General features: G+C 44.1%; 1 protein-coding gene and 1 long non-coding RNA gene across 4 annotated transcripts in view; one reads left to right on the top strand and one right to left on the bottom strand.

The window, feature by feature from the left end:
• LOC309371028 overlaps positions 1-25,435 on the bottom strand; it is a 116,024-nt gene that overhangs the window by 19,449 nt on the left and 71,140 nt on the right. The gene's annotated exons all lie outside the window — the stretch shown is intronic.
• The window catches only part of BORCS5 (BLOC-1 related complex subunit 5), a 31,167-nt gene that overhangs the window by 3,506 nt on the left and 2,226 nt on the right, over positions 1-25,435 (top strand). For 2 of the 3 annotated variants that reach the window (XM_081913385.1, XM_081913384.1), the window contains one exon: positions 9,658-9,815. In XM_081913385.1, the coding sequence (XP_081769511.1) occupies positions 9,658-9,815 (158 nt within the window). Of the gene's footprint in view, positions 1-9,657; positions 9,816-20,810; positions 20,863-25,435 lie in introns of all 3 variants that reach the window. The other variant, XM_081913386.1, reaches the window with a different exon arrangement.

The raw sequence follows: 25,435 nt of genomic DNA on the forward strand, positions 1-25,435 counted from the left end.
TAGAATAATCCAGGGGTGGAGGTAGTGGTTGGAGTGTCAGTCTAGGACTGGGAAGAGGGTTTTTTTGTTGCTGAGCTCCCTGGGCATATCAGCGCCATTTTCCGTCGTGTTAAGTACCACCTGTAGGTGAGTTTCAGAGTAAGTTCCCTTTTGGCTGATATGGAGATTAGATAGAATCATTATTTGCATCAGCCACTAGCCATAACAATAAAATAAAATAAAATAAAATGTACTGAAGATAGAGGTAGAAACTTAACTATAGAAAATACATTTTGGGGTTTACATCAATAATCAAATAATAGATCTTATTCTAATTGCCCCGCTAAAAACCTTGCAGTTTTTGCTATCACCTGATCATCTTGATCTGCTAAAAGAATGGTTGAGCGACGACCCAACATGGACAATAGTAGAGGGGTAAGAACCTGATATGGACTTAAAGGGAGGTTTAGACCACATTCTAGTCCATTTGGCGGGGTTAATTTCATAGCCAATGCCATGCTCCCATTGTTCTTTGATTGCGTCAAGGGGGGTTGTGGGATTCTGGAGCAGTATTTTGTACATTGTGGATGCCATCCCTTTGCCGTGTCCCTCTGCTGTCAGGAGAAGGTTTTCGAAGGAGGTCCAGGGCCTAGTGGCTGCTGACTTTACTGCTGGATTGTTTAAGAAGCATATAGTTGACAATGTGTTAGCCAAGGTATTTGGGTGTCCCCTAGTTTGTCTTGTATTTCTTGTGTTGGTATGGGTTTCTTGTTTTTGTAGACGTCTTTTAGGCAGTGCAGGCCTTCGGCTTGCAGGTGTTTATCTGGGGGTTTTGTGCTGCATGTTGGAATAGTGGGTGTTAGGCCAGGGGGTTAGTGGGGATGGGGATAGTTTGCCTACGTTCCACTTCCTGTTCAGTGAACCTGTTCAGTATTGTGGGGATTTTCTTTAGTTTTTTTTGAGAAATGGGTGTGCTGTTGTGGAGATGTTTCAACGGTGTCTCTCTCCAAGACCCGTCCAAGACTCGTTTTCTAGAATATACGGGATTATGTGGTATACTTGGTTGCCGATGTAACATAATTCTATGTTGGGGATTCCCTATCCTCCTTCTGAGGAGGGGAGGTGCAGGTATTTAGGGCTTATTCTTGGCTCTTTGTGTGATAAAATAAATGAGTGTAGTTTTTTCTGCCACTTCTGGAGTTGGTTGGAGGAATCCAGATTGGGAGGATTTGGAATCAATAGGTTAGCTTTGAGAGAGTGATCATTTTGATCATGGCTATTTTGTCTGAGAAGGTGAAGTTGGCACTGTTCCATTTCCTCAAGTACCGTATTTTTCGCTCTATAGGACGCACTTTTTCCCCTTCAAAAATGAAGGGGAAATGTGTGTGCGTCCTATGGAGCGAAGACACCATAGCCCCGCGACCCTCTCCCGGTTGGAGAGGTGACGCGCGGCTCAGGCAGGTGCCTCCATAGCCGCGCGTCACCTCTCCAGCCGGGAGAGCTCGCGCGGAGCTAAAGCAGCCCCTCGCGACCCTCTCCCGGCTGGAGAGGTGACGCGCGGCTATGGCAGGAGCCTCCATAACCGCGTGTCACCTCTCCAGCCCGGAGAGGGTCGCGAGGGGCTGTTTTAGCGCCGCACGCGCTCTCCCGGCTGGAGAGGCGACGCGCGGCTCTGGCAGGAGCCTCCATAGCCGCGCGTCACCTCTCCAGCCGGGAGAGCGCGCGCGGAGCTAAGGCAGCCCCCCGCGACCCTCTCCCGGCTGGAGAGGTGACGCGCGGCTATGGCAGGAGCCTCTCCGCTGCGCCTTTCCGCTGCTCCCAGACCTGCTCTTTGGGGCTGGTGGTGGGCTTCCCCCCGCCAGCCCCAAAGAGCAGGTCGAAAGGAACCTGAAGCCAGGAGAGCGAGAGGGGTCGGTGCGCACCGACCCCTCTAGCTCTCCAGGCTTCCAAGGTAGCCACCTGAACGCACCTTAAATGGCACCTTGTTTTAGAGCGGGAAAACAAGAGGGGGAAAATTCTCCCACTCTCTGCGCAGCGCTTCCTGCCGCTTTGCTGAAGGGGCACTGGTCAGAGAGCGGAAGAATTTTTTTCCCTTGTTCTCCCCCCTCTAAAACAAGGTGCGTCCTATTGTCCGGTGCGTCCTATGGTGCGAAAAATACGGTAACTGTTGATTTGTCGCCACAGGGGCTTGTAATTGTGGAGGTATAATTTGTTGTATAGGGACGTGGGTGGCGCTGTGGGTAAAACCTCAGTGCCTAGGGCTTGCCGATCGCATGGTTGGCAGTTCGAATCCCCGTGACGGGGTGAGCTCCCGTCTTTCGGTCCCAGCTCCTGCCCACCTAGCAGTTTGAAAGCACCCCTAAGTGCAAGTAGATAAATAAGTACCGCTTTATAGCGGGAAGGTAAACGGCGTTTCCGTGTGCTGCGCTGGTGCCGGCTCGCCAGATGCAGCTTCGTCACGCTGGCCACGTGACCCAGAAGTGTCTCCGGACAGCGCTGGCCCCTGGCCTCTTAAGTGAGATGGGCACACAACCCTAGAGTTGGACACTACTGGCCCGTACGGGCAGGGGTGCCTTTACCTTTAATTTGTTGAGGTTTCTGATTATTTGAACCCCTAGGTACCTCAATTTGGTGCGGCAAAGTTTTATCTTTGTGATGTTGGTGAATTCCTTCTGGGTGTGCGTGCGTGCGTGTGTGTGTGTTTAAGCACATAGCCTCAGTTTTTGCAAAGTTTACTTGCAGGCCCGACACCATTGTGGATGTGTTGAGTTGCTGTGTTTATGGGTCTGGTGTCGTGACCATCAGGTTGACCTGCAACCCTAGTTTATAGGTTTCACCTTTTATTTCCACACCCTTGATATCTGGGGCTGCTCAGAGTCGGATTGCAAGGGGTTCCAGGGCCAAGATGAATAGGAAGGGAGACAGTGGGCATCTTTGTCTTGTGCCTCTTTGGATTGCTATGGCATTGGAGTCCATATTGTTAATTCTGCATTTTGCTTAGGTTTGGGAGTAAATTTGTAGGAAGTTGGGCCCAAATTTCATGTTAGTTAATACTGCTAATAGATATTTCAATTATAAGCAATCAAAGGCTTTAAAGATGTCTAGGGACCTGGGGGCCACTAGGGGGCGCATCGGAAGATGGCTGACAATAACATCTCTCCGACCCACACGAGGTAATTTGAAGGCTATGATGGGAGCAATTAGCCTCCCTACCCCCCCAGGATGGTGGGGGGGGGACTGCCTTGCCTGCTGTGCCCTATACCACCCCCAAATTTGTGGGGATGGGGGCAGTAGGCACAAAGCCCTCCTGTGGGATTCCGGCGCTCCTGGACGCCGTCCCTGATCCGTGCCACTAGCTGCAAGAACTTCAAAAGAAACAATTTGGATGAAGGAATGCACATATTTCAAAGAAGGAGTGGGAGCAAAGACTGCTAACAGAAGAGATCTCTGATAAAACAAGACAAGATTAAATCATGAGAAGATACGCCAAGACACGGTATGGCAAATGACTGATGGGGGAGGGGAAAAAAACTTTCCTTTCTTTCCTTATGTGATTAAACAAGAATCCCCTCCCCTCACGAGTCATAAATGTCGTTTTAAGGACTTAAGCTGTGGATTTAAGGCTGTGTGGAGATAAACTTTCGAACCAAAGCATGTTTTAAGAAGAGCGTGAATTCTCCGTGAATTTGTGCTTCCTCTCCTATTTTGAGGGTAGCTTCTACTGGGCCGTGGTCTGTGGTTTTAATGTTACCAGTGTTTGTTGCTTCTACCAGGGGGAGCAGGCCTTGTGTGAGCAGAATGCGGTCCAGTCTGGACATTGCGCCGTGGAGTCCAGACTGGAATGTGTGGCTGGTGTCTCCTGGGTTCTTTTCTCCCCAGATGTCATGAGACAACCAAAGGCAGAGCTTAATCATAATCAGGATAAAAATACACGCCACATGTTCCTAGAAGCTTGAGTAGATGGAGCCACTTAATCAGGTAGTAATAATCCATTGACTTTATAAAAAGTGTGTCTGGCACACAAATTGCTGCTAGGGAAAAGCAGTCTTATAAAACCTCAAAAGGCAAGTTAAAAAAAATCTATGAAAACCTCTAGTTCAAAGGATTATTAACAAAGCTATAAAAAATGCAGCCATACCAACCTCAGAAGTTTAAAGCTGCAACACTATTTTCAGGGCGTATACCAAGCCAAGTGAATCTCGATCATTTGCCAGATACATACATTGCATTTCTGTAGTTTCCTAGAGATTTTGTGAATCCTAAATATTTCCAATCACAGCTTCCATTTTCTTATATATGATTTGATTCTGCATCTTAAAGAATGGGTCAATTAAAAGAAACCAACCAACCCATAAGCCCCTAATCTGTATAGATACATGGGGGGGGGGGGTAGCAGTTAATAGCATGTTGTCAATTCCTAATCTTTCTCTTCTATTCCTCCATTGATGACATTCCTAATCGAAAAACATTTTGAATTGTTGGGGTCCCTTGCCATAGGGCATTGCACCATTGAATATTGGCTTCCATGCAGAGGCCACAATGCAAAGGCTCTCATGGCAATGAAATAGTGCAGTTTGAAATGGGCTGATAGTGGGACCACTCAGATAACATTTCCAGACCTGCCACGCAGCATGATGGCCTGGCCTGGGATAGCTCAGGCAATATAGCAATAGAGCTCGGTTGTGGGTTTGAGCCCCACATTGGGTCAAAGATTCCTTCATTGCAGGGGTTTGGACTAGATGACCTTTGTGGTTCCTTCCAATTCTATGGTTCTGTGAGGTGACATTGTGAGGGAATGAAGGGATAGATGAAGACAGTGCCAAACTGATGTTGCAAAACTTAAATTGCTTCCTCTGATTCAGATTAACTTCCTCCTCTCCCAGGACTCTTGTTAGCTGCAAAGGGGGCAAAAAATAAGATAAAGCAGCTCTTGTGTTAGAAACTTAAGAGTGCAACAACTTGTACAAGATGTGAAAAGATGCTGACTTTTTGGTGGGCTGCTGAAGTCAAAACGTATCCCTCTTGGTCTTAGTTTCAGACTTCTGAGGGTTGAAGCCAGCCTGATTCTGAAGAAATGTCACTTTGCCCTCTGAGGCTTATGCATTGTATATATTGAAATTCTGCTCATTCTCCTTAGGCCAGTAATGTTCCTGCCTTAGCAGAATGCACAGAGAGAGAGAGAGAGAGAGCTGATGGAGAAAGTTTTTCTCAGTATTTCTGTTGTGATCATTAAACCCCTGAGCTGCACACCCTCACCCATCTGCCTGCGTCTCTGCCCTAAATAAGCATTCATTTGGACAGTTTTCCTGCAAGAAAGATTAAAATTCTTCTGCGGCAGGTGATATTGCCTTTCATTTCACCAAAATTTTAGTTTACTCGTTACGTGTGGCGTTGTAGGAATATTTTGCTACCTATACAATAAAATTTGAGACATTTCGCTAAAACCTGCTGCACGATTTTTCATGTGCCTGCAAGGGATAATGATATTTAAGAATACCTTGATATGATCATGACGGTAATACCCCTCTTACGGTAATTTTCTTTTGCATCCAGCAAGTCTGATCCTGATGGATCTACATAGTCAGAGAACTTGTACATGTCCAGAATTGTTACCTGACAAGCAGTGTGTGTGGCTGGTTGCTGTTGCAGCAATAGAAGACAAGGATGCACAACCTCCTCTTGCTGTTCTTGTGTTCTTCATCTGCTGGCAAGGCTGTGTCTCAACTGTACAACTTCAGCCTGCAGCTGTGGCCCCACACAGTTCAGTGCTCTCCATGCAAAAAGAGAAAGAATCCTTGCAAATAGAAAGCTAGCTCAAACCATTCTGCCCCCTCCCCGCCATCTAGAGTTCTGTGGAGGATATTTTTTTATGAAAGAACATTCAGTCATATGAACAGTCAGAAGTGGTACAGCCCAGACACAGATTTACCAAGTCAGTGAGAAACTATTAAATCAGTTTCGTAGTGTGCTGGGAATATGGTCATAATTATGATGAGCCTTAAATGTTCTGCCTCTAGTCAAATTTTTAGATATTTATTTTAGGCTTGTTGTTGTTGTTTAGTCGTTTAGTCGTGTCCGACTCTTCGTGACCCCCTGGACCAGAGCACGCCTGGCACTTCTGTCTTCCACTGCCTCCCGCAGTTTGGTCAGACTCATGTTTGTAGCTTCGAGAACACATTTTAGGCTTGTTGCTATTTAAATGTGCAAATGAATAGTGACTAGTTCCTTTGCTGTGTCGTCTTGTAGGGACTTCATAACTCTTATTTTGCATTTGCATAAAATGATTTGGTTTGTGTCAGATGGCTGTTGCGGTTGCTCGAGAGTAACCAGTAACTCCGGCCTGTCTTTTACAGGCTTTATTTTGGTGCAAACTATTTACAGTGAAGAGCATCATAAGTTCATGTCTGGCTCAGTCGCTAGCAGAATCCGGGAGTGGTCTGTTTTTGTACCTCCCCCAACATAAAAGTTTCGTTACCCCCAGCCGTTTCCGCCCCTCCCTGTGCCTCAGGCTACTGCGCAGGATGGGTGATGGCAAGGGCGTGCTTCCCTCCTCTACCAGTTGCTCAGGAGCAGTGTTACGGCTCCCACTAGCATCCTCTGGTGCTTGCACGCAGTTCCCTGACAGTTTGACTCTTGTAAAAATGTTGTTCATAGGGAGGGTGATTTATTTAATAGTTTTAATCTTGGGTGTAATCCTGTATTGCATTTTTGACCATCTCTTGCTTCAGTATTGCACATTCCTTATGCAAAAAGACTCAAAAGTCACACTTGCTGTTGGGGGGTGGGGCGAGGGGGGAACGACTCCTAATTCCTGACAAAAGGGGTCTCCTAAAGACTGGTGCAGGGACCTGAAAGTGTCACGTCTTTATTTTTAATGCTTCTTCCAGTATAATGACTTCTTGCGTGAGCAAACCAAGTCAAGAATAATGAAAAAGAAGCAGCAGCAAATGTAGCAGCAACAAGGTGCCAATAACCTTGAGACTTTGAAACTTTGCAAATGTTTGCTTGAGTGAAATTCTCCTGTGTATCACCAAATAAGAATGAGCTGAGGTCACTCTTGGCAAGAGCAGGACTCTCCCGCCCCCCTCCCCCCGCACAAACAGCATAACATGAGAAGAGGGAGTGGGTGAAGGAAGGGGGCAGGAAAAGGAATCAAGGAGAACTGGATAACATTGTAGACATAATTTTTGTTTGAACATACTATATACAATCTGAAGAAAGTCAAATACAGAGTATACAGTCAAAGCAACATAACAGAAAACTAAAATATTTTCTTAAAGATTTCAAAATAAAACATTACAAAGGAGATCAACTACAGAATACATATTTAACATAGTGGGGCTGGTGAGTGTGGGTCCAGCCCCCTAGGCCAGGTGGAAAAGGGCCTTGCAGGGAGCGGCCTTCATGCCTCACAGCCGGGCCACGTTCCTAGCTGCAGATCAGGCACCTGGTGGCACAGGTTTTTATTTTCTTTAAGCTTCCACTGCCATTGACCCACATGCCCTCTAGATGTCTATAGATTTCCCTGTGCAAATTATTTTACCTGGGCCACATTGCCAAAGTTGCTGTCATGTTAATGGTTTATGTGGTCTAAAGGGTACATAGCGAATGCACTTTGTAGTGCCTTGTCTTTTGTTAAAATGTGTGCTTTGCCATGAAAGGCATTCAAATCTTGTACCTTGCACGTAAGTAATAAGGGGACAGATGCATACGATTCCCAGGGAGTTTTGCCCCTTGAATTAAATTTTGCATGCACAGTTTCACGTTTGCCCCCACAGCCGTTTTGTGAGTAAAGGTAAAGTACAAATTAGACGCCCCGCCCCCCCCCCCGTGTTTCTCTGGAAGTGATGGCAGAGTGCTTCCTGACTGCACTCCGTGGGCAATTCTGCACCCGCCCCTTTTATGTGGCGTTGGGGAAGAATTGCTTGATCACAGGAAGGGAAGATTCAGTGTAGGCAATTAGGGTAGAGAAATACAGTATGCGATGTAGTGACACAGCAGACCCCCTCTTCTGTGGGTGGGCCCACAAGAGGCTTTTTAAATATGTAATTTAATTTATGTGGCACCAGCACTTCTCTAACAGCACACTGAATTGGGAATAAATAGTCTAAACTACCTCGCTCTTTATTTAGAAACTGAATAGCCAGAGGTGCTGTGTGTGAGAGAGTAAAACAGCTTTATGACTATTGAATGTGGGGAAGGGGAGGGGAAATGGAATATGATTGTTAGCAGACCTTCTGCATGGCTTTTCCTTTTTATAATTCAGCCACCCATGTTGTCTCTGCCTCCCAGAATATGATTGCAAATAGACACTTGGAAAAGCTGAGAATACGTTGCTATTTTAAAAAACAAATAAAGCAAGGAAATAGTGTTACTGTTCTCCTGTTAATGTAAGAGGCAACAATTTCAACAATTTTTTCTAGCAGCATGAGTAGAGTATGCGTGCAAATGACGTGGGGTGATGTCCTGGGGTTTGCTCCTAAAGCCAAAATTTTGTAGTCAAAGCCCATTGGGTTCAATGACGGGTGGGATTGCCAAAGCCTTTTTTTAAAACTCCACCCTCTTTTGCTTCCCCCCTTTTGTACATTTTTTGCCATACGTGTATAGCTGAATGCACACAAGTTAAATGTGCATCAGTTGTGGGCTTACTGTATTCCTAATGGAAGATTTTTACATGCATGATGAGTAATTACTACCTAAGTGCCACTCACTAGTTTCCAGAGAGTTCTGCCCAAAGCAATACAGTTATACCTCGAGTTGAAGTAGCTTCGGGATAAGTATTTTTGGGTTGTATGCTGCGGTGACCCGGAAGTAACGGAGCACGTTACTTCCAGGTTTTGCCGTTCGCGCATGCACAGACGGTCAAAATGATGTCACGCGCATGCGCGGAAGCGGGTGAATCGCGACCCACACAGACGCGGGTTGCGTTCGCTTCTGGATGCGAACGGGGCTCCGGAATGGATCCTGTTCGCATCACTGTATGCAACATGTAGCCTGACAAAACACAGTAAAACACAATAAAGAAATAAATGCTGTAAACAGGCAAGAACGCCACCCCAGCAGAAATGGTCTGGTTTCTTTGGAGTCACAATAATAGTTTGCTACACACAGAGTGGCCCTTCATGCCCTGGCTGGTAGGAAAGAAAGGAAAAGGGAGTTAGATAAAATCATTGTGGTGATTCGGAGGTGTTTAGTCCATCAGGTCATTTTTTCAATACCATGCCCCCACCCCCCAGTCAGTCAGCTGACATCACTCTGATGGGTGGGGGACATCAGCTGATGGGCAGAGGGTAGAGTTCGATTTTGTGTAAGCTGCGTATACAGTATCAGGTTTACTCAAGTTCCCATTGCAGGCAGGTTTCCCACATCTAACACAGTGCAAACGCCTTTCTGATCAAAATGAAGGGTTCCCCCCCTCCATTTTAGCAGTGTCTTGCTGCCTGCAAGGTGCTTTGAAGGCCTTTGTATCCTACATGATAGGTCACCAGTAAGCTGTTGAGCTGCTTCTGGATTTGTCTTTGTGTAACATGGTAAATGGCACTAAGAACAGGCTGATTACAACTGGGGATTTATGTGGAGATGCTGTTACATGTGTTTTGTTTTTGATCACACCAATCCCTTTGCTAGTTCTGCTTTTAGCCATTTTAGTAAATTCCTTTGCTGTCAATTTTCTTCTAGGTCTTCTCAGTGGGCAGACAGCTCCTACCAACATAAAACTGGAGAAACTGGATTCTCAGCAAGTTCTACAGCTCTGCCTGCGATACCAAGACCACCTTCACCAATGCGCAGAAGCGGTTGCCTTTGACCAGAATGCTTTAGTCAAACGGATCAAAGAGGTATGGAATATGCTGGGGTTGGAGAAGCAAAGGGGGTTCTGTGAAGCCATCTTCAACAGCTCTTGCCCTTTTGAGGCAAGAAAAGCCCTTCCGCTTTCCCACTTTATTCCCCCCACCTCTCATTTGTAACATGACTGGAGAAAACTGCTCTATAATTATGTCTCTCTGGGGGAGAGAACAGTAGTTTAAAGCAGGTTAAAGTCCTATTTACACTAGTTGTGTCGGACCAAAGTGGTGGTGTTATAAGGCCTTGCTCTTCTCCACCCCTCTGCCCACCAACATCCCCTCTAAGCTGCTTCTGTCACAGCTTTCCTCAGTTCCAGCCACACAAAGGTCCATCTGCCTCTTCAGCCATGGAAGCCCCTCTTACCAGCTTTATTGAGGGAACCCCTTTATGGAGAGGAGGAATCCTCAGTCCAGGCTGTCATATGCGTTTTGGTCATCACTTTTGTTTAATGTATTTTTATTACACTTCATTGCATTGTAAATTACATCATGGAGACTTTATTTTTGTAGTAAAAAGTGATATACAAGTTAGACAAATCAAAGCAAGCTGCACTTTCCATTCTTCAGCTGCAGTCCTACTTTCTTCGTGTTTTAGATTATAAACTCCTGTAAATACTGACCAATTTCTTGATTGTGTACATCTCCTAGCTGTTGTAGATGCTTGATAGTTGGCATTAATATTGAATTTGAGCAAATATGTGGAGAAAATCATTGACCAGTGAATGTTGTTATCACTTAGATTGTTAGATCATTGGCTTGTATTACACAATTCAACATACTCTGTTCTAAAAAGGTAATAATTGTGCAAATGTCACGATCAGTGTTTCTGCCCAACTTCCTTTTGCAAACTAGATTGTACCACTGTCTCTTTTCTCTCTTATTTTTCTCCCTTTCTTAAAATAAGCAATGAACATAACATGCTATTTTTATTGGGTGGTTGCTTAATCTTTACTTACTTTCCATACAGGGCAGCCAAGATTCATAGTTAGCATGACTCAGAACTCAGAACCTCCATATGGCTAGATGAACAATCATGTGATTCACTGCATTTATTGAATGCCTGCAATCATTTCATGCTGTGTTGAATCCCAGTTCAGATGTGAACCATTTTTATTTTTTAAAAGTATTTTGGTCAACACAAAATCTGAAGCCAACTAATTACACAAGGTGTGAATGTATCTGCAGATGTTGATGACTCAGATTACTTCGATATCCAGCAATTTCTTTAATTGCCAACTTGAAGAAACTGTGCTAAATCAAGTAAAGCCTGTAAACCTTCCTGAAACTAGATTCCTCTTTCTGTCATTCTCTGATGGTGACTGCTCTTGCTTTTAGTTTGAGTGGAGAACTAACAGGGAAGTCTTAACTGCCAACAGAGGGAAACAAAACAGCTTGTACAGTGGCACCTCAGGTTAAGTACTTAATTTGTTCCGGAGATCCATTCTTAACCTGAACCTGTTCTTAACCTGAAGCACCGCTTTAGCTAATGGGGCCTCCTGCTGCTGCCGTCGCACCACCGTCGCATGATTAGGAAGTCTGTTCTGCACAATGGTGCCGGAGGAAGTTACCCATTACATACCACACGAATGCCGTATCTTAGTGTCCTTTAGGTACTTGTTGAAGACTTTTCTCTATCAGCAAGTCTTATAAGTGAATATTGGTATCCACGTTCATATCTGCATTGGATTTGAAATTGATTTTATATATGGTAATAGTTTTTGGTGGTTTTTTTTGAATGTAATTGGGTTTTTGTTTTTAAAATTGTTTTATTTATGTTAAATGCTTTTGAGTTATCTCATAGGAAGTGATTCATGAATGAAATAATAATGTTTATTTTTTAACAACAGCAGCCTTCACGACAGATTCCCCCAAGCATTTCATGCTGCTGGCTTATTCCCTGAAAACAGAGAAGTAGTTTAGACATGCCTTGAGGAAGTGTGGTAACAGAATTTCAGACAGGAAGAGAGCTCTCTACATGGGACTGCCTGTACTGGCTATCTGAACTGGAGGCCAGTGCAGTGCAGAGAGGCATTTGTCACATAATGTGTCTGTTTTCAGCGCCTGTCCCACACAGCAGTAACTAAGGCCTAGTAAGAATGGGTGAGAAAGTAGGGGCTCTCCTGATGTTGCTAATGATGGATGACCCTTCCATTCTTGTATGGTGCCCAGTTGTTGTATGTAAGTCACTGGAGCTGTAGACCCTGTAAGTAAACACCAGCCAAATTCAGTAATAAAGAATGAGAGATTGGCACTGTGCCACTTCCCAGAAACAGAGTTACTATTTAGCCTCCAAAGAATAGAGCGGGATGTTATTTGTGGCATAACCTTTTTTAAAATTGGAGTTGACTTTCCATTACCTCAGAAGCTTATACAAACCAGAAAATAAATGCTCTGAGCACTATGCACACACCACAACTACACCCACCCAGCCCATAAATGGTTTCTACTAAAGCCAATAAATTGCTTCTTTGAAGCATAATTGTGGTGAGCGGGGCACAGCAGGGAAGAGGCTGGCAATAGCCCTGAAATCACCTACCTGCACTGTAGTTAGGCTTGAAAAAGCCTGTCTACTGGGCAAAATAGAAGGCTTTTCCAAGCCTATTGTGTTCCAGTCTTACTCTGAGAGAGGTTGTGGGCATATTGAGCCCTTTTAAGCCTCTGCCTCCAGACCATCTCTTTCAGGCTCCACCACATTCTGGAGAACTTCCAAGTTCTTAAAGGGTCAACCTTCTGGGATGAAGATGGGTCCTTCTTCTCTATCCCATAGCTCCATTTGCTGCTGGAGCAGTGAGGTACTGTCAGCGGCATTTGTTTTTTCAGAAGAAGGTTCCCATGAGGTCCTGGTGGTATGGAAATTCTTCTGGGGGCTCAGACATAGTGGTCTCCTGAAGCAACAGACAGGGCCGTCTTAAGCATATCCAGTGCTGTGGTGCAAAGATCCCTCCAGCGCCGCCGCCCCCCATTTTCCAGAGTTGTTGACCTTTTCTTAGGAAGCTGACACCCACTTGCACATTATCTCTGCTTGGGAAAAGCAAGCAGGATATATTCTCAGATGCATGTGAGCCAGCCAAAATCTGACAAGTCACTCCTGGTCTTAAATGGCATAGCTTAACCTGGCACCAAAATGAGAAAAAATGCTGAACTTAGATATACCTCAATCAGTAAAGCATGAGACTCTTAATCTCAAGGTTGTGGTTTCAAGCCCCACGTTGGGCAAAAGATTCCTGCATTGCAGGGGGTTGGACTAGATGACCGTGGTGGTTCCAACTCTGAATGGTTCTGTTATTCTGTCTGAAGGGCTGTTCGCAGGGAAAATGGAGCAGACTTGTTTTGCGAGAGATGCTTGTGCTGTGATTCCTGTGCTGGAGGGGGTTGGTCTAGAGGACCCTCGGGGTCCCTTCCAACCATCCAGTTCTGTGATACTATGATTAAAATACTCCAAGAAATAAATAAACGGGTTTCTCTGTGGCAGCCACTGGAAAGGGCTCCAGGGGTGGCCATTCCACTGAAGGTTTGGCATGTGCCCTGTAGCCCAAGCCCCATTCACCAGGTGAGATCTGGTGGGCTGAAGGACCGCTCCTCAGTGGCAAGTGGGCTGAGGGATCTAGGCCGGCCACCTCAATGCCTCCCTTGCTCTGCCTCGGACTCAGGGCAGGCAGAGGGTGGCGGAGGCAAGGCTGGGCTGTGCGCCTAGTGGGAAGCACACAGCCTCTAGGCAGGCCGGCCACGCCTCAGCGCCTCCCGCTCAGCAGAGGCATAGGAAGGTCAGGTGGTACCCGGTGCAGAAATTTTCTTGTCACCCCCCCATTGTGTTTTTTTTCACCTGCAAAAATGGTTTTATGTTATTTCATATTTTCTTACAAAGGAATGTGGATTCTGAGCCTCTGATAACAAGCAGGCGACTATGGACAGATACTTAAATCTACAGGATGGATTGTGTTTTGGCTTGTGTTATTTTATTTATATTTATTGTTTATTTATTTAATAAAAATTATTTTAAAAAACCCTGCAAAGTGGTTTACCAAAACAAAAAACAAAAAAACACCACAGCAGTAAAATCAAGAAAAATTAATAATCCTACTTTAAAAGATACAAAAGCCAAAATATTAAGATAAAGATTACTTCAACTTCCTAAGCATCTAGGTATGCTTGCCTAAAGAAGAATGCTTTTAGCAGGTGCCCGAAAAGAGTCTAGCAAAGGCAGCTGCTTTGTTGAAATTTCAGCCTTCACAACATAGAAAAACAGCTAAGTAAACAGCTATTTTCATGGAGGAGGGTCAAGATATTAACTGATATGCATGAAATTTCATATGTAGCTATATAATCCCTAGTGTAGTAAGATAAGGCCTTTGGAGCAGACATTTTCTAAAAAAAGTTTTTTTATGAACCACCCTAGTAGGGCAGTAATTGTTCCTTGATAATTTGTCACCCCCCCTCCATGATGGCCCCTGGGGAGACCCGCCCCCCTTCCTACGCCCTGTCTGCTCGGCTGTTGAGCAGCAGGAGCCCCACTCCTGAGGTGGCAGGCGGCGGAGGCTGCAAGGCCGGGCGCACTCAGCCTCTGGGCAGGCTGGCCGCGCCTCAACGCCTCCTGCTTGGCACTCCTAAGCAGCAGCCGGGGCCTGGGTCCCGAGTCGGCGGCGGAGGCTGCAAGGTCGGGTGCACAAAAAACAAGCATCGCTGCACGAGCCGAGGTGACTGTTGAAGCCGGCTGGGCTGGCCCTACACCAGTGGCGCGCAGGGGACGGAGCCGCTGAATAAGCAGAGAGGGAGCCGTTGGCAAAAGAGCTCTGCCTGGCTGCTGGTAGGCTCTCTCGGCTCTTCCCGGACGGCTCAGCTCAACTCCGGACTCCCCGCAGCGCCCTCAGAAGCAGGGAGCGCCCGGATTCAGCACGCCAGCTGCACCACTGGTTAGAGACGGGCCTGGCAACAGATCAGAACCTGAACCTGATCTGGACTCCATAGCAGGAGACACTGAAGCCCTTGACTCTGTGTCTTGACCACTGCTGGACAATAGGGTCATTGTAAAGCCTAATTTCAGTCCAGAAACAGGCCCTGGTGTGCTCCAGGAAGAGCGTCTGTGGGTAAATGCCCTCAGACATCCCATTGACAACCCCTGCCAATGAACTGGTTAGAAAACCTTGGATCAGTTTTAAAAGGTGCCTTTGATTGATCGCTGACTTTTATTTATACAATTTGTAATGGATCCAGGGGGGTGGGGAGTTTTCCCCTTCTTTTCTGTTGAAGAATTCCCCATAAAAAGCATCACAATAGGGGGGCAGAATCTAAGCGAATGAAACCCAGGATAGTTTTCTGTTCCAAGCATCTCCGCAGGGTTCCCAATCCCAGGCACTCTTGATGCCACACCTGGGCTGCACCAGGTGGGTCATACAGATATTTTGAAAAGCCACAAGCAACAGACGAACAATTTAGATGATTAACTAAATTATCCAAGAATACCTCTTTTAAGATGATTCCATTTCTGACACATGCATGCTTAAAAAGAAAGATGTGCTTCTTTTGGCATTGTTTTTAATTATGTGCAGTGCATATAGTGAGGCTGTGCTCAAATACCCCCCTCCCCCATCACAGCCTCCATTGTGAGCGGAATCATGCACAGATTCAGCTAATGCACCTGCAGCTCTTTCCACAGTCAGTAGCATGGAAGACCTGGCGCACGCTGGAGTGTGTGTGCAAGAGGGACCTGTGCCTCCCTGTGCACAGGAAGCCTTAGCGCAGCTTCCAGCTGAAATTATAAACTCTGGCTAAGAGTTGTCATATGTCTTATTCTTTGGCTGTAGAAAGCACCAGCTGCTAGCTGAACAGAAGAACCTGATTAACAGCAAATCAAAAGCCTGCAAATCAGATAGGATGAACTTTGACGACACATTTTACATAAAAATATTTTGCCCTTGAAACAAAAGCAGTTCACTTAGTGAAACTAAAAATCAGTTGAATTTTAGAAATAAAAATATTGAAAAGACGTACATGTGGGGAATGGGAGGAGGAGGAGGACAGGATTTCGGTAAAGAATGCACTTGGGGAAAAATATGCTTAGAATCATAGAATCAGAGAGTCATGGAATCTTTGATTTGGAAGGGACCCAAGGGTCATCTAGTCCAACCCCCTGCAATGCAGGAATCTCAGCTAAAGCATCCATGACAGATGAGCATCCTCCTTAAAAACCTCCAAGGAAGGAGAGGCCACCACCTCTCATGGGAGTCTGTTCACTGCTGAACAGCTCTTACTGTCAGAAAGTTTTTCCGAATGTTTAGTCAGAATCTCCTTTCTTGCAACTTGAACCCATTGGTTTGAGTCCTATCCTCCAGAGCAGGAGAAAACAAGCATGCTCCCTCCTCCATGTGACAGCCCTTCAGATATTTGAAGATGACTATCATATCTCCTCTCAGTCTCCTCTTTTCCAGGCTAAACATACCAGCTCCTTCAAGCACTCCTCATAAGGCTTGGTTTCCAGACCCGTAATCATCTTGTTCGCCCTCCTCTGCACACCTTCCAGCTTGTCAACAACCTTCTTAAATTGTGATGCCCAGAATTGGACACAGTATTGCAGGTGTGGTCTGACTAAGGCAGAATAGAGTGGTACTATGACTTCCCTTGATCTGGACACTAGACTTCTGTTGATCCAAACTAGAATAGCTTTAGCTTTTTTTGCTGCTGCATCACACCGTTGACTCATGTTAAGCTTGTGGTCCACCAAGACCCAGAGATCCTTTTCACATATTAAGCCAGGTGTTCCCTATCCTATATTTGTGCATCTGGTTCTTCCTAAGTTCAATAGGGACCTTACATTGGTCCCTATTGAAATTCATTTTGTTAGCTTGTGCCCAGTTCTCCAATCTGTTAAGGTTATTTGAATTCTGATTCTGTCTTCTGTGGCATTAGCTGCAGTTTTGTGTCATCTGCAAATTTGATGAGCATCCCCTCAATTCCTTCATCCAAGTCATTTATAAAGACGTTGAACAACAACGGGCCCAGGACAGAACCCTGCAGCACCCCACTTGTCACTTTTTCCCAGGATGACGAGGAACTGTTAACGAGTGCTCTTTGGGTTCCGTCAGTCAAAGCCACCTAACAGTTACCTCGTTCAACCCACATTTTACCAGCTTCACAAGAATATCATGGGGACTTTGTCAAAAGCCTTACTGAAATCAAAATACACTATCTCCACAGCATTTCCCTGATCCACCAAGTTTGTAATTCCATCACAAAAAGAAAATAGATTGGTCTAGCATGACTTGTTTTTGAGAAACCCATGCTGGATCTTTGTAATCACAGCATCCTTTTCAAAATGCTCACAGCCCAACTGCTAAATTATCTGTTCTAGGACCTTCCCTGGTATGATGTGAAGCTCACTGGTCGGTAGTTACCTGGTATTCCTTTACCCCCTTTTTGAAGATGAGGACAACATTTGCCCGCCTCCAGTGTGTAGGGACTTCACCTATTCTCCAAGAATTCTCAAAGATAATAGACAAAGGCTCTGAAACGTCACGTCGGCAGCATGACGAAGCTACTCTGGCGAGCCGGCACCAGTGCAGCACACGGAAACGCCGTTTACCTTCCCGCTATAAAGCGGTACCTATTTATCTACTTGCACTTAAGGGTGCTTTCGAACTGCTAGGTGGGCAGGAGCTGGGACCAAAAGACGGGAGCTCACCCCGCCGCGGGGATTCAAACTGCCAACCATGCGATCGGCAAGCCCTAGGCGCTGAGGTTTTACTCACAGCGCCACCCGCGTCCCTGTATTACAGTGGTACCTCGGGTTAAGTACTTAATTCGTTCCGGAGGTCAGTACTTAACCTGAAACTGTTCTTAACCTGAAGCACCACTTTAGCTAATGGGACCTCCTGCTGCTGCCACGCCACCGGAGCACGATTTCTGTTCTCATCCTGAAGCAAAGTTCTTAACCTAAAGCACTATTTCTGGGTTAGCAGAGTCTGTAACCTGAAGTGTACGTAACCTGAAGCGTATGTAACCTGAGGTACTACTGTATTATGATGATGATGATGATGATGAGTGGGAACTAATCTTCAGGCAGTAGTAGACTAATCTTGTGGCAGTAGTAGACTGATAGATATATATATAGAGAGAGAGTAACATAATTTTATTAAAATTTTATGGTGTGCATGGTATAAAAGTAAAAAATGTAGGTAATAAGAGTCATAAAACTAGAAGGAAACAATGATTAATTAGTGCAAGTCTGACACACTTAACTACTGTCAGTTCTTACCAGATGAATCCTCAAATACTGTGGTTTGGGACTGCGCCATGTAGCAGTAGTTTTTGACTAGCAGCGGAAGCCAAAATGAAATGACATATAGACGCTGCTTGCCCCCAGGGTGTACTCAAGGGTACACAGTACCCGAACCTCTTTTTGGGGGGGGTTTAAAAAGTGTAACACTTACTGTAACAACTTCATTATGAGTACCGGTACCTATTTTTCTAGGGGAAAAAGAGATGACATATGGTCTGGTGAGAAATATGAATATGAAAGATTTCCATGATTGTTGCTTCCTCCACATCTTGCTGGTATTCGGTTTATCTTTAGCAGCATACAATTCCAGGATGAACAATTCCAGTGATTTGCGCTCAAGAAATCTCTACTTTCAGAGAGACCTGTGGAAGGAAGTTACAGCAGATAAGAATATAGTTGTGCTTATATTGGCTCTAGAGAATATTAAAAGATCATGGCTTTGCCCATGAAAGAAATGGATCACAACACAAAATTGGTGATCTAGGAGGCAGATAGCCAAGGGAAGACCACCCTGTTAGTTCCTGAGATCATCAGCTGAAGGCCTCCTAGTACTGCAGCCTTCAGAAAATAAATCATGCTGAAGGAGGGTCTTCATAGTAGTAGCATCTTCCATCTGGAACAGCGTCCTCTTAGAAATAAGTTATGCGCCAGTGGAATTACGTTTCCGGCACATCTTGAAAACGTATCTGTTTATTCAGGCATTTCCTGGCCATTAATACCATTCACCCAGATGGCTGGTTGCTGTGATTATTGTGAATTTTTATATTATGGTGGATCATGTATTATTGTTTTAATGCAGTGGTAAGGAATATTTTCCAGCCAGAAAGCTGGATCCTGCGTTCCCCCACCCCCAGCAGACCCCTTTGATAGCTGGGTGGGTCCTTAGATATTTATTATCTGGAGAGATATAATTTCTTCATTAAAGAAGTCATAGGAAAGGATGTTCGGGAACAATATTTTGCTCAGAACATTATAATCAGGGTTCTGTATACTCTCAATAAAAATCCTATTCCAGGAAAAGTTGAATTCCAAAACCCATACGTGTTATGCAAATTTTCCTAATTTGCACAGTTCTGCAACTTTTAGAGTTTTGCATTATTTGTTCTTGTTTTGCTAATTACAGATTTAAAAAAAAGCGCTATACAGGACAGTGATCCTAATTCTCACTCAACTATTGGAAAACCTGTTTGGCTACTTCTCTGGCTTCTGAGATTCCTCCTTATGTCACACCTTCATATGTATATTTATAGCCACAAGAATTAGAAACTTGCTTTTCCTGTAAGCTGAAGTTCCTGAGACATAGCCTGTGTTCTGGTAGACTGAGAGCAGGTACACAGCCCTAATTATATAAGGCACTGTTTGGCAGGGGGTTGGACTCGATGGCCCTTGTGGTCTCTTCCAACTCTATGATTCTATGATTCTAGGAGGGAGGTTTTAGCCCTGCCACGTTCTTGTAAATGTACCAGTATAGTGATGTCTTTGTATTGAGTTGTGGTCAAGATAAAGCTACATAAGTGGAAGAGAAGGCGCTGGATTTGGATTTAGAGAATAAACCTAGATGAAAGGCGTCTGTTTGGTAGCTATCCAGGAAAACACTATTTTCAATTGACCCTGGCTGTTCAGCAGTGGGGTGAAGGCTTCCTGGCTGACTTTGTGTCTCCTTTGTGTTGTGTATTGTTGGTTGGCTTGCTTGCCATGTTTCTTATTGTACTGAACTTCAAATGCTACATTTGAAGAGAAAACTCAATTCTGTGATCCAGAAGTTTGAAGGCACTTTCTTCCCTTACCATGCACAGAAGGTAACTTGCAAATTGAACTCTTTTGTATTTATCAGCCCTCAGGATTCCCTAGTCTTCCCAATCCTGGTGCATTTTCAATCTGAGGATTGGATCACAAGTACCCAGAGTTTCTGTCTGCACATAAATGCATTACTAGAGCATTTAAAATGCTACTTTCAATAATGTGCTAAGGGGAAGAGAAGATATTGCTGCTGCTTTCTTCCTACTCTCTCTGGAAATTAGCATGTGTACAGGATTGTAGAATAGATACTAGCTAGGTTTTAACCAAACCTTGATTTCCTCAGGTATTAGTAGTCTGTCCTTCCTCATTCCAAAGCCTTGGAGTGAATTATAATGTTAAAAACAAGAACCTACACACCACACAAACCAAACAAAATCTCCAGCTCTCAAGGAAAAGAATGCCAGCCCCCCTCTTCTGGACCAAGCTCTGGTTTTGAGAAATCTCCAATAGAAGAGAGTACCACAACTGTAGGGCAGCCTCGGAGAACACCTCTCTCTGTGTTGTTGCTATTCCAACTTGGTTCTTGAATGGTAAAGTCAAGGAAGCAGTTTCTGCTGATCTGTTAACAGTTGTGAGATAATAAAGCAAGCAGGTGGTCTCCAATAAGTGTTGGGCATAAGGCCTAAAACTTTATGCAGCCCAGAGCTCCTTGGGGAGGAAGGGTGGGATATAAATTCAACAAATTCAGCAACAGCAGCAGCTGTGAACTGGTAGAACAAACCCAGCACCTTGAAATGTGCCTTGAATTTTTTTTGGTGGGGGGACCAGGTTCATAAGCTAATCTGCTTGAACGTTTGCCCTTAAATTCCAATTTTCTGTCCATTTGATTTATGGCTAGGTTTATCAAAACCCTTAATTTACATTGTTTAAATTCCATATTTCCTCATTTGAATGAAAAGTTTTTCACTTCTTCTTAGGAAACAAAGAGGCCCAGTTTCTGTGAGTCTCCAGGTGAAATGAATTCCAGAGGTGAGAGACTTTCCCTAAGTATTTCCTGGACAGCTTTGGAGATTGTGATGACTCATAGGAATGTGGAAGTGGATTTATATGCCAAACCCAGGCCATTTAGGTTTGTGTACATCATGGCCACCATTTTGACCTCATACTGGAAAGCAACAGGGAGACAGTGGAGACCCTAAAGTCCTGTTTCAGGGCACTCTGTGCAACTGAACCCCATCAGAAAGTGGGCTGCAGCATTCAAAGAGCAGTCAATTTCCTGCTTATTAGTTGCCAGCTTTTGATGTTGTAATCTCAGTCCATTTTATACACCAGAGCATTGCAAAGCCATCCCAAGGCACTTATTTGGAGTCAGCCTTTCAAAAACCAAGAGTCCTTGTGTTGCTCTGTTTAATGAGGCATACGGTACGTGGTTTTGGTAGCATTCTAGCTGGCTCCCATTCTGCAGCCCTGTCTCATTAGGTGGGACAATCAGTTTAAAATTATGGCTTCCATTTGCTTCCATCCCAGGCAACAGTTGACCTGCTGGTGGTCTGTTTTCCATTTTGCAATTTACATGGCTAACCCCGGTGACAAAAAGTTAGGATTCCAGGTGGAGAAATCGAAGTTGGAAACAGAACTGTTAGAACCTAAGACTAAGGTACTTTCAAGAATGTATAACTTGCTGTTGAAATGGAATACACAAGACGAAATGGTTAAGTCGGCTATGATAAAATGGGCACAGGACATTGGGCATAACATTATGTTTGAGGACTGGGAAAGGTTGTGGACCACTGGGTTGAATTTTACTGCATGTAATGCTTTGAAAGAAAATGTAATGAAAATGATATACAGATGGTACATGACCCCAGTTAAACTTGCCAAAATATACCATTCGTCAGATAACAAATGTTGGAAATGTAAAGAAAATGAAGGAACATTCTACCACCTCTGGTGGACTTGCCCTAAAGTGAAGGCCTTCTGGGAAATGATATATAATGAGTTGAAAAAGGTATTTAAGTATACCTTCACCAAGAAACTAGAGGCCTTTCTCCTGGGCATCGTCGACCAGAAGGTGTTAAAGAAAGATAGAACATTTTTCATGTATGCAACAACAGCAGCAAGGATACTACTCGCTAAGAACTGGAAAACTCAAGATCTACCCACACTGGAAGAATGGCAGATGCAACTGATGGACTACATGCAACTGGCGGAGATGACTGGCAGAATCCGAGACCTGGGAGAAGAAAGGATGGAAGAAGATTGGAAGAAATTCAAGATTTATTTACAAAAGTATTGTGATTTAATGGAATGTTAAGAAGGATGCTTGGTTATAAATAATTGGCCATCACTAAAATAGATCAGGGTTTGATGATAAGAGAGATTAAGAGAAACAAAGTTGCAGGAGAACTATTTTATTGTAACTAAATAAGCGGTCACAAAATTTGGAAATAAGATGATAATTTGCTTGACAAAAATTTATTAATGATGTAAATGGGAGCGGGAGGCGTGAGGAAGCTTAAGGATGACACGAAAATTTGTTAAAACAAAGCAATACTGTTTATTATTATTGTATTTTCTTTTTTTTCCTAAAAATCCTAATAAATATTTATATATATATATATATAAAATACATGGCTAACCCCAGTACACAAAAGTTTTTAAAGTCCAGTGTATCTATTTTTAATGGAAACTTAGGCACAAAGCTTAAATTGTTTCCATGTCCAGCATGCTCTTTTTAATTTTGTTCCATGTGTGAAAAGAAAGGAAGCCACAAGAAAGAACAGGGGAAAGTGATGGTTTCAGCTCCTGCGTGGAAAAACCCCCAGGCTTTGTCTACATGACCAAATGATAATCTTGAATTTGAGAACTTGCATTATGAATTTGGGGATGAGCAGAAGCCTTTTAAATCACCAGTTTAAAAGTCTTGCCAAAAAGGTGTGTACACACACACAGACACACACACACACACACACACAATCACAACCCCTATAGGAAAATTCACATTTACCCCACACTTTCTGTAGTACTGCAGAGGAGCAGGGGAATATGCACATAGCCCCACAAGAAAATTCACATTCTCTTTGTGCGGGGGTTGCAGCAATGTGTTGGGATTGACTCACCCACAAAAACCCTGCTTGTTCAAGTGGTTTACTCATGTGAGCAGTGCATCGCTTGCCTAGCATGCTGCCCTTTTCTTTCCAGGAGCTGGGGAATGGCAAGTTCCTTGTGTCATCTTGTAGAAACGTGCTGCTCCCTTGAGTAGTCCATTTCTAAGGCCAGTTTCTTTGTCCAGCATCTTTGGCCCATCAAATGGACACTGCCGACTCTCACTTGCCCTTGACTTGAAAGTGTGAAGCAACCTCTACTCAACAGGTTTATGTTTAATGGAAGGCAACTCTTAGAATTTCTGTAATTGTGTGTCAGGTTCTATCTAGGGAGCTATTAAAAGGGGTGAAGGAATTGCAATCCCGTATCAGTGTCTAGCGTACTTTGGTTGACTTGCATGCAAGGGGCCTCTTCAAAATTCTGAGAAACACTTTTAAGGCCTGAGTGTCCTGCTCAGCATAACGTGGAGAGAGACTTGAGATTGCCTGGCTGAACTCTCATTATGGTCACTAATTTCAGCACGGGATGATTTCAGAGAGTTTGGAATATTTCTGCCAACTTTGAATGAGACTCTTATGCTTGAGATTGTTCACTGAATGACACAGTTTTAAATAATGGAAGCAGGAACTTGGCCTGCCATGAATTTGTTATGACTGACTAACAGCGGAAACTCTGGGTTTTCCTTCCTTCTTTCTTTCTTTCTTTCTTTCTTTCTTTCTTTCTTTCTTTCTTTCTTTCTTTCTTTCTCTCTCTCTCTCTCTCTCTCTCTCTCTCTCTTTCTTTCTTTCTTTCTTTCTCTTAATTACTTCACTTTTTAACAGAGATGGTAAAAGGCAATAAATCATAAATGTACAGTTTTCATGAGGCGCCATGCAGTGCTTTCTTCCTAAAAAAATGTTTAGGGGTACCCTCATTTTCCTACTCATGTTGAAATACTGCCCCTCAATGAGGCCAAACTTAGATTCACAAAATGTTAAGTGTACCCCTGCGTTCCCCGAGGGAAAAAACCTCTGGTGCCATGTATGTTGATACATTAACAATGTAAAAACAGACAGAATAATTTGGTAGAGTTATTTCAGAAAGCAAATAAAAATCAGTGAACATGCATAACCTTTCATACATGTGTTTAATGTGTGCAGGTACATTAACTATAGGTTTGCTTTGTTCTGTCATTACTCTGTCAATGTTGTGATCTCTCCAGGTATGGGGTCTTCAAATAAATTTAAAAAGTGCAGGACTGTAGTTGAAGTTCACTAAGGAGTTGCTCTGAAAAGAGCTGTCATACAAAACCACCAGTGCAAATTGCATGCGGATGGGTGGTATTGTGGTGTTGTAAGCCAGTCTGAAGGTGGTGGGCCCCAAGGTTAGAAAAAGTACGAGATCATATTCCCAAAACACCACTGGTGGGATTGCGAAGCAGGATGGGCAGTTCACCAAGGAGAGGAACTGAACTTTATTGCCTGAATAGTGCAAATCTAACATTGCCATCAGTTGGCATGTCATGGCTGTGATAAAGCTTATAACAATTTTAACCAGCACAAGCTGGTTAAAATACAGTATTATTGTCTAATAAAAAGCACAGGGAGAAATTGGTGATATTGTTAGCCACCAGTACTGGCTTGTGTCCGTGATTCCCAATCTCTGTGCTGCAAGAAATGTGATGAAGGGGACCTGTGATTCCATAGCACCTGTTCACAGATGAGGCTGCCCACTTGGCATGAGTATCTGCTCTGGTCTTGCTTTATTCAGATAAGTCTCCACTATAGTTGGGTGGTTCCAGTTACATTCCGACGTTCAGTCATTCCTAGAGTCAGGGCACAGCAGAATTAGCTACCCTCAGAGGAGGAGGCCAGTTGTGTGAGTTGTACTTCTGAACTTGCCATCTCTTAATCTAGAGTTATGCTCAAGACAGATTGAGGGAGGGGCTCTTCAGAGGTTGACTAACTCTAAAAAGTAATCATTTTCTAGTGTAAGTGTGCCTCCAATTTTATTTTTTATTTTTGGCGGGTGTTCCCAAACATTTAAGAAGCACAAACCAGTGCACGAAGCAAGGTTACATGTGTCTACTTGGAAATTTCAAACCTATTATTGGGAGATAATGCAGTCCAAATTTGTTGGAACACTTTTGCTGATCCACCCCAAATCAGTGGTTAGAAAATGCATTACCTCACAGAAGTTAAAACAAGAAATGGTTTTTCTGGAGGTGGTGATTGTTTTACAAGACCAACTTCTGAAAGTTTGGTGTATGACTAATCCTTACTACATTGTGTCTTTGTATATCTTCCTAATTTAAGAGAAGTGTTCTTTGGGAGGCGGGAATCTTGTAATGTTTGGTAGGACCAAGGCTTTTTTCAGTCCCAGCACCTCTCAGGTGGGCGCCATTTGCATTCTAAGAGAACAAGGGAGGTGTTCATGGTGAGGTCCAGCACCTCTTGTGCTAGAAAAATAGCACTAGCTAGGACTAGCCAGAAGTTTATTTCTGCCTCTTATTGTTATG

This window comes from Podarcis melisellensis (genome assembly GCF_964234715.1).
Source record: "Podarcis melisellensis genome assembly, chromosome: 5".
Classification (NCBI taxonomy): Eukaryota; Metazoa; Chordata; class Lepidosauria; order Squamata; family Lacertidae; genus Podarcis; species Podarcis melisellensis.